General features: G+C 46.7%; 1 protein-coding gene across 23 annotated transcripts in view; it reads right to left on the bottom strand.

Annotated features, from left to right (window-relative positions):
- Positions 1-4,851: 4,851 nt before the first annotated feature.
- The window catches only part of usp15 (ubiquitin specific peptidase 15), a 43,793-nt gene continuing 34,854 nt past the window's right edge, over positions 4,852-13,790 (bottom strand). For 13 of the 23 annotated variants that reach the window (XM_079818112.1, XM_079818111.1, XM_079818128.1 and 10 more), the window contains 9 exons: positions 12,802-12,990; positions 10,893-10,990; positions 10,606-10,815; positions 7,971-8,041; positions 7,788-7,903; positions 7,533-7,682; positions 7,348-7,451; positions 7,171-7,259; positions 4,852-5,699 (listed from right to left, as the gene is read on the bottom strand). In XM_079818112.1, coding sequence (XP_079674238.1) covers positions 5,493-5,699; positions 7,171-7,259; positions 7,348-7,451; positions 7,533-7,682; positions 7,788-7,903; positions 7,971-8,041; positions 10,606-10,815; positions 10,893-10,990; positions 12,802-12,990 — 1,234 coding nt within the window. In that variant the 3' untranslated portion in view covers positions 4,852-5,492. The remainder of the gene's footprint in view (positions 5,700-7,170; positions 7,260-7,347; positions 7,452-7,532; positions 7,683-7,787; positions 7,904-7,970; positions 8,042-10,605; positions 10,816-10,892; positions 10,991-12,801; positions 12,991-13,790) is intronic. The other 10 variants (XM_079818122.1, XM_079818129.1, XM_079818132.1 and 7 more) reach the window with 1 other exon arrangement.

Here is a 13,790-nt window from a genome sequence, read left to right as displayed (position 1 = left end):
GAGTTGTGGACATGATGGACAGCAAAAGAAAATCAAAACAGATTTCTAGAAAACAATGTGAAATGTTACTAGAGAGGTGCTTTCATTATTATAGACAGGCTGTCAATTTATGAATAAAGTGTGGGCTTTTGAAATCATTTTGCACGGGTCAGAGCAGACATAAAGGCAATATGTTTTTTGTTTAAAAACTGCATGATGTGTGAACGACCATAGTCTGTTGGAAATAAGTAAAGGTAAACTACTTGTAATACCAATGTGTGGCCGCTAGATGCCTGTATATCTCTATATAAAAATATGTGGCTCCATCTATAACTCTTTTTGAAACCCTTTTCTTTCAAAGTGTATGTATTAAGTACACATTATGGATAGAACTTATCCAATATATTGGGATGATATAAGGTTGACACAAACGTGTCAGTTTGTCACCAGATGAATCCGTTTTTCCCTAAACTCTTCTACTCTTTTAAAGGGATATGTAAATTCTATAATTTACCCTCCAAACCTGTATGAGTTTCTGTTGAACACAAAAGTTTTTATTTTGTAGAATGTTGGTAATCAAACTATTGACAGTAGCCATTGACTTCCATAGTAGAAAACAAATACTATGGTAGTCATTGGGGTTCATCAACCGTCTGGTTACCAACATTCATTAAAAAATCATCTTTTGTGTTCAACAGAAGAAAGAAACTCATACAGGTTTGGAACAACTTGAGGGTAAATGATGATAGAATTGACCTTTTTGGGTGAACTATTCCTTTAAACAAACTCACACTCTCAGAAAAAAAGGTACAGTGGAGGTACAATTTTGTTCCTTGGGGAAAAAAAACTTATAACTGTACTTTTAAAGGTACACAATTGGTCCTTAGGGTACAATTAAACCATTGGCAGGCAAGTTCGGTCCTAGTGAGTCGCTGTCCTGCAGAGTTTGGCTCCAACCCTGAAAGACATCTATAGAAGCTCTTATTGAGAATTAACAGAGTTTTGTTTAGATGTTGGTTTTATTGAAAATACTCAATACAATAAAAAGTCCGAGGCACAGCGGCAGCTCATGCCGTGGGGTTTGCAGATGAATCTGACTATCTCAGCCTTCACCCGTCAGATCCGCGGCCGGTTCTCTGGTTTCGGGAGCCTGCTCCGCGGTTTCTCCCGCCCGGGGGGCGACCTCGGTGCTGCAGCTGTCTTCCTCCGAGGAGGTGGATGTCTGAAGTATCGACGCGGGGGTTGAAGACTCGCCACTTCAAACCCCCACTAGTGAGGAGCTCGTGGAGGTTCTGAGCAGGGCTGTGGCTAAACTAAATATTGACTGGCCATCGAGATTGTGGAAGCGGCCCATGTCTTCACGTGTGTTCAGTCCCCACACATCTGTGTATAGTAACATCGGGGGCTGAAAAGACATGGTTATGGTTTGATGCCGAGGGTGGAAGAGACACTTGCGATCCATCTCTCTCTCGAATCGGCATCGGTCATTAAAGCTCTGTCATTACCCACTAAGCCTCTAAGAGCAACATCAGCATTAGTGGGTAAAGCATACTCGGCAGCAGATCAGGCCGCCGCATGCATGCACACTATGGCAATAGTGCAGACATACCAGGCTGATCTGCTGAGGGACCTGGGGGAAAGTCATGAGATCGGGGCTGATATGGTCAATGAGCTCTGATCCACAGCAGATTCAGCCCTCCGTGCCACCAAGGAGACGGCCAGATGTATTGGCCATTCTATGGCAGCCCTGGTGGCCACGGAAAGACATCTCTGGCTAAATCTGACCGAAATAAAGGAGAAGGATAAGCTTTCTGCTTGACGCGCCGATGTCTCCTGAGAGGCTTTTAGGTGACGCTGTCACGGCGGTTACCGACAGGTTCCAGGAGGCAAAATAGCAATCAGCGGCGTTAAAGATGTTCCTTCCCCGTAAACCCCAGGCAAAAGCAGAGCGTTGCCAATCGCACACCCCCGCAGAAAGGGTGGGGCGGTGGGCGGCGCTCTCAGGCACAGCCTTCCAAGGGTAAGACTGATCTGAGGACAGTCATTATCTCGAGGAAGGCTGCGTCGAAGAAGCCCTGACGCCTGTGGGCCCAGGGGTGTGAGGGTGGTCCCCTCTGGGGGCAGACGGTGCTTACCTCAGCACACGGTACCCATCTGCCTTCGGTGCACTCACAGGGTCAATCCACCAATCCCGCCCGAGTGCCGGGGCATGGAGGGCCCTTGCGAGTTGTCAGAGGACGGCTCACCCCTCCGAGGAGGAAGGTGGCGCTGTTGAGCCAGTTGTCCCCTGCCAGTCCGTCGTTTCAGGGCGCTGCGCTCGCGGTGCAGAGTACATCAGAGGCCAGCCTCTTATTTTGTGTTAGAGTGGGAGAATCTGCCAAATATATCTCAGTGGGTCCTGCGGTTCATAAGAATTGGGTATGCCATTCAGTTCAGATGTCGTCCACCTAGTTTCATTGGGGTTCTGCCCACAGTGGTGGGCCCCGAGCAGGCTCTGGTTATGACTCAAAAAGTACAGACTCATCTGCAGAAGGGGGCTATAGAAAGGGTTCCCCCGCCCGACAGGGAGTCAGGCTTTTACAGCTGGTACTTCATAGTGCCAAAGAAGGATGGAGGGCTGCGCCCTTTCTTAGATCTTCGCGTCCTGAACCGTGTGCTAGCAAAACTCAAGTTCAGGATGCTCACACAAACAGATCTAGTCTCAGATCAGGTCTGAGAACTGGTTTGTCACGATAGATCTCAAAGATGCATATTTTCATGTCTCCATCCTTCCGCAAGCAGGTTCGCTTTCAGGGGAGAAGCGTTCCAGTATCGGGTGCTTCCCTTTGGTCTAGCCCTTTCACCCTGCATGTTCACGAAGTGCGTAGACGCTGCGTATAATTGAGAATTCGCATTCTCAATTATACTGACGACTGGCTGATCCTAGCACAGTCAGCTTGTCTCGCAGCTCAACATCGAGATGTTGTTCTCGCGCCTATGAGGAAGTTAGGGCTGAGGCTCAACTCCAAGAAGAGCATCCTGTCTCCAATTCAGAGAATAACCTACCTAGGCGTGATGTGGTATTCGGTCTCTACGCAGGCCCGTCTATCAGAGCCTATCATAGCGTCGTTCCTCTCAGCTGTGAAAGGGGTGAAGTTAGACCAGTCATTCACTGTGAAGCAGTATCAGAGACTGCTAGGTCTGATGGCAGCAGCGTCCAACGTGATTCCTCCGGGCCTGCTGTACATGAGACCTTTGCAGTGGTGGCTCAAGACCAAGGGATTTTCCCAGATGGGAAACCCCTTTTGTGTGATCAAGGCAATGCGGCGGTGTCTCCGCACCTTGGTCATGTGGAAGGATCCTTGGTTCCTGGCCCAAGGCCCGTTACTGGGGGCACCGTGTCAGCGGGTATCTCTGACCACGGATGCCTCCCTTACGGGTTGGGGGGCGACCATGAGTGCTCGCTCGGCCCAGGGATTGTGGCAGGAATGTCATCATTCGTGGCACATAAATTGCCTAGAAATGCTGGCAGTGTTTCAGGCTCTGAAGCACTTCCTGCCGTATCTAAGGGGCTATCATGTGCTTGTATGCACAGACAGCACATCAGTGGTCTCCTATATAAACCATAAATCCTATATTGTACAAGTTGGCTCGCTTATCCTCCTGTGGGCCCAGGGGAAACTGCTCTCAGTCAGGGCAATGTATATTGCGAGGCTGCCCTTGGGGCGACACCCTCTAGTTACTCGTTTCCTCTGTGGAACTTTGAGGCTAAGACCTGCAGTTCGCAGGATGCCGGCTTGGGACTTGGCTATTGTCCTTCAAGGCCTTTCTGAGGCTCCCTTTGAGCCACTTGAGGAAGTTTCCGAGAAGTATCTCACTCTTAAAACAATATTTCTTCTTGCTATTTCTTTGTTGAAGAGAATTGGGGATTGACAAGCCCTCTCTGTGGCACTCTCATGCTTGGAATTTGTTCCCGGTATGGCCAAGGCCTTCCTACATCCTAGGCCGGGTTATGTTCCTTAAGTTCCCACTAATCCTGTGAGACCTATTGTACTTCAGGCTTTTTGTCCTCCGTCTTTTGTGACATCAGACCAGGAACGGCTTAATCTTCTTTGCCCTGTTCATGCACTTGATGCCTAAGTCCACAAAGCTGCCCTGTGGAAGAGATCTGAACAGTTTATGTTGTTTGTTATGGGCCGCCCTCAAGGGGGGGTCCGGCTTCAAAGCAGAGGATGAGAAAGTGGGTGGTTGAGGCCATCTCACTTGCTTATGTGGCGGGCGGGCAGCCCTCTCAGGCACAATAATTAACATGATAATAAACAGACGGATGACTTTTCCATTTGTTGGAGATTTTCCTCTCGTGTTTATTCACTGATGAAAATGACAGTAGATTTTCCTCATAGTGTGTGTCATCCTAAACTGGTTTCTATCTGGTCTTTGTCAGTGAAGAAAGGTCGTTGATGAATAATGAACACTACTGTACTCACCTATAAAGAGTGCTCTGAAGTGTGTGTTCAGACCACACACACCTGCTCTTCTTCTTCTGCTGTCGTTTCATTGGATCAGAACGAGCACGCTCTGTCTTTCCCTTTGATACCCTCTAAACTAGTATATCATGCCTCTTGACCCATAAAACACTATTGTACGTCCCATCATCAATATCTGCTGTGTTTCTGAGTGACCCCATCATAAACTAGCCAATGATGGACGAGTCTGATGTCAATGCTCTTCTCCATCCACTCATATTTGATTTCCAAGCATCTGTGTAATAGAGAGCTGTGTGAAGAGTGAGCCAGATGCTGAGGAATGGGGCGTAATGTGTTTAGCCATGACATGGGCGGGGTTAGGGCTAGGGTTAGGGCAAACGCCCACCGAGAAAGAACCAACACAACTGCAGACTTTAACCAAATTTATTGAAGTCTGTATATAAATACTCATGCACATTTCAAATGTAAACCAGAGTGAACTCGAGTGCAGCGTTCGTCATGCAGGAGGTCCGTTCGGTTTACAGAACCCCACCGACCGCTCAATGGATGCTCAGCCACATTCAACACATCTCCATATAAATAAATAGACTTATCAAATGTGCACTCACAGAGTGAACTCTTATGTACAGTATTTATAAAGCAGTCGGCCGAGCCGAGAACATTCATCCGAAGGGGGCACACCTCACCATAGGACAGGCGATCCGACCCACATGGGGCGCGTGTGTGTTATGAGTTACGGACATGGAGACTCGAGGAGGCAAAGAAAGGCAACAGTCTGAGCGCGCGGTTAAGGCTAAGGTGAAGAAAACGAGCAGGCCTAGACTGGACTTCCCCCAGACCAGCGGCTGAATGCGATTGGCGACACACGGGCGAATCAAACGAGTGATTGTGCGAGAAATCAGTCAGTCAGTATATACAGGTAAAACAAGCGGACATCTCTCACTCAGGCCAACCCAAAGAACCCGAGCGGCCGCACCGGGACTCTACATTCGTGCCACACCCGTCTGTGCGGGTGCGGGTGTGGCTTTGGATGTGCGCTCCACCTCCTCAGTTGGTGTTCATGGACACGTGGCGGTCGGCGGGGAGCTCTTCCTCCTGCTCGTTGTGGTTGAGATCCTCCTCGTCCTCCTCGCTCTGAGCCGCGGCGCTGTTGTCCTGCGGCGTCTCGTCTGGAGCCTCGCGGTCCAGGGCGAAGTAGCCCGTGCCCTTGACCGTGTCCTGCCGCTGGTAGAAGAGCACGTACGCTGCTTTGGACTGGACACACACACACAGACACGAGGAGAAGCGTCATTCGTCGGAGTCCACACCAGCATTCACTCTGCCTCACGTCACGACTCAGTTATTTTTTTATTAATAGTTTGACTTGTTTTTTTAAATATATTTTATAATGACTGTAATTTTTTTAATGTCTAATTTTTACTATATTTCAGTTTTATTAGATTTTTATTAATAGCTTGAATTGTTTTTTATTTCATTTTTTTGCATTTGTGTTTTAATTTGAAAGTTTTAGCACTTTAGTAGTTTGAATTGTTTTTTTAAATATATTTTTTAATTTCTGTAATTTTATGTAATTTTTTTAATGTCTAATTTTTACTTCAGTTTTATTAGATTTTTTATTAATAGTTTGAATTGTTTTTTATTTAATTTTTTTGCATTTTTGTTTTAATTTGAAAGTTTTAGCATTTTAGTAGTTTGAATAGTTTTTTTAAATATATTTTTTAATTTCTGTAATTGTATGTAATTTTTTTAATGTCTAATTTTTACTATATTTTTTTTTAATTTTATTTGATTTTTTATTAATAGTTTGCATTGTTTTTAATTTCATTTTTTTGCATTTTTGTTTTAATTTGAAAGTTTTAGCACTTTAGTAGTTTGACTTGTTTTTTATATATTTTATAATTTCTGTAATTTTATTTAATTTTTACTATTTTTATTTAATTTTTATTTGAATTTTTATTAATAGCTTGAATTGTTTTTTTATTCTTTTTTGTATTTTTGTTTTAATTTGAAAGTTTTAGCACTAGTAGTTTGAATTGATTTTTGAAATATATTTTATTATTTCTGTAATTTTTTTAATGTCTAATTTTTACTATTTTTATTTCAGTTTTATTAGATTTTTTATTAATAGCTTGAATTGTTTTTATTTCATTTTTTTGCATTTCTGTTTTAATTTGAAAGTTTTAGCACTTTAGTAGTTTGAATAGTTTTTTAAATATATTTAATAATTTCTGTAATTTTATGTCGTTTTTTAATGTCTAAATTTTACTATTTTTATTTCAGTTTTATTAGATTTTTTTATTAATAGTTTGAATTGTTTTTTATTTAATTTTTTTGCATTTTTGTTTTAATTTGAAATTTTTAGCACTTTAATAGTTTGAACAGTATTTGTTTTAGTACTATGTTTCACTTTTACTATGTTTTATTAATAGTTTGAATAGTTTTTTATTTAAAAAAAAATTTTGGGGGGGGGTTTGTTTTAATTTTAAAGTTGTAGCACTTTAGGTTTTTTGCAATTTAACTTTTTTAATACTTAAATTTTTACTATTTATTTCAGTTGTACTTTATTTCAGTTTGTATTAGTATTTTGAATAGTTTTTTTATTTTATCATTTCTGTTTTAGCCGTATTAATTTCCCCCAATATTAGTTTTAATAGCGGTCTCTGACTGCATGGACGCAGCAGTTGCTCTGCAGGAACTCATGGCCTGATTGGCCTGAGCTTCTCACCACGATCTGGTCCTCGCTGGTGGGCGACACACTGCTGTCGTCGAAGCTGTACCACTGCTGATCCTCCTTGTGCTGGGCATAGGCTGTGTCTGTGAGGAAATCAGCGGCGTTACATTCAGCAGAGTCTGCTGTGAGTGTGTGTGTGTGTGTGTGAGTGTGTGTGTGTGTGATACTCACAGTGCCCCCCCCCCATGCCCCCGTAGTGGTTGGACACGGCGATGAGGTCGTAGCGGCAGGGCCCGGCGTTGGGGTTGATGAGGAACTCCGACATGTCCAGATCACTGAGGGGCAACAGAGCAACACTGTTCACACACACACACACACACACACACACACACCCGCGCTGTAACCGCGGGACGTACCGCAGAGGGAAGTCCACCAGCGAGTCCAGCTTGTCCCTCATGTAGCGGCTGTAGGAGAAGCGCTTCAGATGCACCACCAGCACCGGTGGCAGACTCCACAGGTCCAGCTTCTTCGTGGCCTGCTGGTGCTGCTTGCAGTCGGGACAGTACCTGAAACACACACACACACACACACACACACACACACACACACACACACACTCACTGAGACTGAGACTGGAGGTCTCCCACGGCAACACGAGGAGCGGCCCTCACCACGGGTCGTCTGCGCCCAGCTTCTCTCTGGTGGTGAAGAGCTCGATGCAGTCCTTCAGCTTGAAGAAGCTCTTCTTCTGAGGCTTGTACTCCATGCTCTCATGCTTCTCGAAGTCCTGCGGAGGAAACAGCCGAGGTGAGCATCTCACTCCACCTGGGGCGGGAAGCAGAGGAGAGATTTACCTCAGCCGCAGACTCGATGAAGTGCTTCCTCTTGGCTTCCGGCTCCCAGTCCAAGGAGAGGTAGCATCTATCTGCAAGAGAACAAGGACAACAGGTCAGCTGGGGTCAGAAGAGAACCACACACACTGAGGAGAACCACACACACTGAGGAGAACCGCACACACACTGAGGAGAACCACACACACACTGAGGAGAACCACACACACACTGAGGAGAACCACACACACACACACACTGAGGAGAACCACACACACACTGAGGAGAACCGCACACACACTGAGGAGAACCGCACACACACTGAGGAGAACCACACACACACTGAGGAGAACCACACACACACACACTGAGGAGAACCACACACACACTGAGGAGAACCACACACACACTGAGGAGAACCGCACACACACTGAGGAGAACCACACACACACACACACTGAGGAGAACCACACACACACTGAGGAGAACCACACACACACACACACTGAGGAGAACCGCACACACACTGAGGAGAACCGCACACACACTGAGGAGAACCGCACACACACTGAGGAGAACCGCACACACACTGAGGAGAACCGCACACACACTGAGGAGAACCGCACACACACACACTGAGGAGAACCGCACACACACACACTGAGGAGAACCGCACACACACTGAGGAGAACCACATCACACACTGAGGAGAACCGCACACACACTGAGGAGAACCGCACACACACTGAGGAGAACCACACACACACTGAGGAGAACCACACACACACTGAGGAGAACCGCACACACACTGAGGAGAACCACACACACACTGAGGAGAACCACACACACACTGAGGAGAACCGAACACACACTGAGGAGAACCGCACACACACTGAGGAGAACCACACACACACTGAGGAGAACCGCACACACACTGAGGAGAACCGCACACACACTGAGGAGAACCGCACACACACTGAGGAGAACCACACACACACACTGAGGAGAACCACACACACACACACACTGAGGAGAACAACACACACACTGAGGAGAACCACACACACACACACACACTGAGGAGAACCGCACACACACTGAGGAGAACCGCACACACACTGAGGAGAACCGCACACACACTGAGGAGAACCGCACACACACTGAGGAGAACCCACACACACTGAGGAGAACCACACACACACTGAGGAGAACCGCACACACACTGAGGAGAACCCCACACACTCTGAGGAGAACCGCACACACACTGAGGAGAACCACACACACACTGAGGAGAACCGCACACACACTGAGGAGAACCGCACACACACTGAGGAGAACCGCACACACACTGAGGAGAACCACACACACACACACACTGAGGAGAACCACACACACACTGAGGAGAACCACACACACACTGAGGAGAACCGCACACATACTGAGGAGAACCACACACACACACACACACACACACACACACACACTGAGGAGAACCGCACACACACTGAGGAGAACCGCACACACACTGAGGAGAACCGCATACACACTGAGGAGAACCACACACACACACACACACACACACACACACACACACACACACACACACACACACACACACTGAGGAGAACCGCACACACACTGAGGAGAACCGCACACACACTGAGGAGAACCGCACACACACTGAGGAGAACCGCACACACACTGAGGAGAACCCCACACACACTGAGGAGAACCACACACACACACACTGAGGAGAACCACACACACACTGAGGAGAACCGCACACACACTGAGGAGAACCGCACACACACTGAGGAGAACCGCACACACACACACACTGAGGAGAACCACACACACACACTGAGGAGAACCACACACACACTGAGGAGAACCACACACACACACACTGAGGAGAACCGCACACACACTGAGGAGAACCGCACACACACTGAGGAGAACCGCACACACACTGAGGAGAACCCCACACACACTGAGGAGAACCGCACACACACTGAGGAGAACCGCACACACACTGAGGAGAACCCCACACACACTGAGGAGAACCCCACACACACTGAGGAGAACCGCACACACACTGAGGAGAACCACACACACACTGAGGAGAACCGCACACACACTGAGGAGAACCACACACACACACACACTGAGGAGAACCGCACACACACTGAGGAGAACCGCACACACACTGAGGAGAACCCCACACACACTGAGGAGAGCCGCACACACACACACACTGAGGAGAACCACACACACACACACTGAGGAGAACCGCACACACACACACTGAGGAGAACCGCACACACACTGAGAAGAACCCCACACACACTGAGGAGAGCCGCACACACACACACACACACACACTGAGGAGAACCACACACACACACTGAGGAGAACCGCACACACACACACTGAGGAGAACCCCACACACACTGAGGAGAACCCCACACACACTGAGGAGAACCGCACACACACTGAGAAGAACCCCACACACACTGAGGAGAGCCGCACACACACACACACTGAGGAGAACCACACACACACACACTGAGGAGAACCGCACACACACACACACTGAGGAGAACCCCACACACACTGAGGAGAGCCGCACACACACACACACTGAGGAGAAGCAGCCCACCGCTGAGCCTCATGTGGTCCTCGTCGAAGCGGATCTGCGGCGGCTCTCCCGCCCGGATGAAGTCGCTCTTCCCCATGTTGTTGAACTGGAATGTGAAGAGCCTCTTCTTCTGGCCTTTGCCCTGGGGCGGCCGGACGCCGTTCTCCAGCGAGTCCTCCGACGGGCTGTGGTCGTTCTCCGACGGGCTGGACTCATCCGTCTCCATCTCACCTGCGGGACAGAGGCTTCAGTCAGGACGCCGTCCCCATCGCCCTAACACCGCTCTTACTGAGGTCAAACATGCTTACTAGGCCACCCCTCCTCCATTATACCATTGGTGGAGCTGCCGTTGGTGGAGGGCGGCTCCTCGGACTCCTCGTCCTCAGCGGCCGGACCAACGAAACGCCTGCAACACACCACAAACAGCACATCAGACTGGGATTCATTTGCTTTGGAGCCTAATTTAAGGCCTGAAGAAATTAAAGGTACTGTACATTAGGGGTGTGCAATATTGACGACAAAATCCTCTCTCGATAGTTATGTTGATAAGTTTTGCGGAGTGTGTTTTTGTGCTGGCCTGTTCATGTTCTATGCGCGAGTCAGTTCACAACCGCAACAGAAATTAACTCTTTTATTATTAAGGGGCAATATTTACCACCTTAAATTGATTTCCAGGGACATATATAGTCTCACACTGAACTGATCTCAAACGCTGACCGTCTGAATGAGTGAGTCATTGAGTTGATTTGCTCAAACGCTGACCGTCTGAATGAGTGAGTTATTGAGTCGATTTGTTCAAACGCTGACCGTCTGAATGAGTGAGTCATTGAGTCGATTTGCTCAAGCGCTGACCGTCTTAATGAGTGAGTCATTGAGTCGATTTGCTCAAACGCTGACCGTCTTAATGAGTGAGTCATTGAGTCGATTTGCTCAAACGCTGACCGTCTTAAAGAGTGAGTCACTGAGTCGATTTGTTCAAACGCTGACCGTCTTAATGAGTGAGTCATTGAGTCGCTTTGCTCAAACGCTGACCGTCTTAATGAGTGAGTCATTGAGTCGATTTGCTCAAACGCTGACCGTCTTAATGAGTGAGTCATTGAGTCGATTTGCTCAAACGCTGACCGTCTTAATGAGTGAGTCATTGAGTCGATTTGTTCAAACGCTGAGCGTCTTAAAGGGTTAGTTCACCCAAAAATGAAAATTCTGTCATTAATTACTCACCCTTATGTCGTTCGAGACCCGTAAGACCTCCGTTCATATTCGGAACACAAATGAAGATATTTTTGTTGAAAGCTGATGGCTGAGAAAGGCTTCATATAGGCCTCCATTGGCATTCAGTACACTTATACTCCCAAGACGGATAAAAGGCACTCAGAACATCGTTACAAAGTCCATCTCACCACAGTGACTCTACAATAATCTTACAATGCGACGACAATAGTTTTTGTGCGCAAAACAAAATCAAAATAACACCTTTATCCAGCTTGTTATTGCCTTCCGTGTGTGCCTCCACGACGCATGCGCGAGAATATGACGTAGCGCCGGGGTTCGAGAATCCATGAAATACACACTTTATCCCCATTTTGAGCACTACGCCGAGACCTAAAGCACGATCAATGTAGAATCCAACAGCTGAGACACGCGCGTCTTCCTCTGCTCGTAAACAAGTCACTTCTGGGTCATGTGTCCGAACGCCGGATCTGCGTCATATTCTCGCGCATGCGTCGTGGAGGCACACACGGAAGGCAGTAACAAGTTGGAAAAAGGTGTTATTTTGATTTTTTTTGCGCACAAAAACTATTGTCGTCGCATTGTAAGATTATTGTAGAGTCACTGTGGTGAGATGGACTTTGTAACGATGTTCTGAGTGCCTTTTATCCGTCTTGGGAGTATAAGTGTACTGAATGCCAATGGAGGCCAATCTGAAGCCTTTCTCAGCATCAGCTTTCAACAAAAATATCTTCATTTGTGTTCCGAATATGAACGGAGGTCTTACGGGTCTCGAACGACATAAGGGTGAGTAATTAATGACAGAATTTTCATTTTTGGGTGAACTAACCCTTTAATGAGTGAGTCATTGAGTCGATTTGTTCAAGCGCTGAGCGTCTTAATGAGTGAGTCATTGAGTCGATTTGCTCAAACGCTGACCGTCTTTATGAGTGAGTCATTGAGTGGATTTGCTCAAACGCTAATGTGTGTGATTGTGTGAACACACACCCGAGGCGCAGCAGCAGCAGGTTGTAGAGCTTGTCCTCACTGATGGAGCGTGGCACACTGAGCAGGAAGGGCTGGCCGAAGAGCGGCGTGCTGGTGTGGTTGAAGCCCGACTGCTTGTATTTCTCCCGCAGGTGAACAGGAAGCACCACGTGATCCGTGTCGTCCTGCCGGCTGATGGCCATCTCGAACCTTGAGCGGACAGACACAGGTCAGACACACACACTCCGACTGTTCGGTTCTTTGGGTCACGAGGAAAATATATTGTTAAAATGTATGGTTATAAAAAAGTCTGCTTAAAATATTGAGAACAGTAGGATTTATTTAACCAAATTTATATTTACGTCATGATGATTATTTTGTTGCGTGAGGTCATTTGGGTATCAGCATGCGCAGTTGCGTTGGAAGCTTCATAAAAAACACAGCGTTATTATTATTCACAATCCATCGTCAGGAGCACACAGCCCGTTGGTATGTAGCGAATTTAGAACCTTTGAAAAGTTTATCATAAGCTACGGTCTGCTGTACTTTAATTTAGGAATGTTTAAAGTTTCATACTTGTGTATTTGTCGTCATCGGCTGCGTTTAGTCCGTGCTGAGAGACTTAATTTGTAGTTAGGTTAGCGCGTGTACTGTTCAGTTCTCTCGGTTTGCGATATGTTTGAACACTGGATAATTAACAAATTACCAAGTAAACTAATGTAGCAGACGGTTGTGTGGTAGGCGATGGAGTTGCATTCATTTAGTAAAACATTGAACTATAGTGTTATAATGATTAATGCACCTTACCTGCCGACTCGTGTGATAGTTATACTCTGCGCATGAGCGCTGCTATGTATGATGGGAAATGTAGTTTCTGTGGTGTTCTAACGCAGCTTTGTAAGACTGTATTGGAGATTATATGATAGTGTATTCTTATTTATAGCAGAAATAGATCTAGTTATTTTATTGTAACTACTTCATGTTTGTTTATTTTGCATTATATATTCAAT

The sequence above is a fragment of the Gobio gobio genome (genome assembly GCF_949357685.1).
Source record: "Gobio gobio genome assembly, chromosome: 5".
Lineage (NCBI taxonomy): Eukaryota > Metazoa > Chordata > Actinopteri > Cypriniformes > Gobionidae > Gobio > Gobio gobio.
The sequence above is the reverse complement of the archived record's forward strand: the minus strand, read 5'-3'. Positions and strand labels throughout refer to the sequence as shown.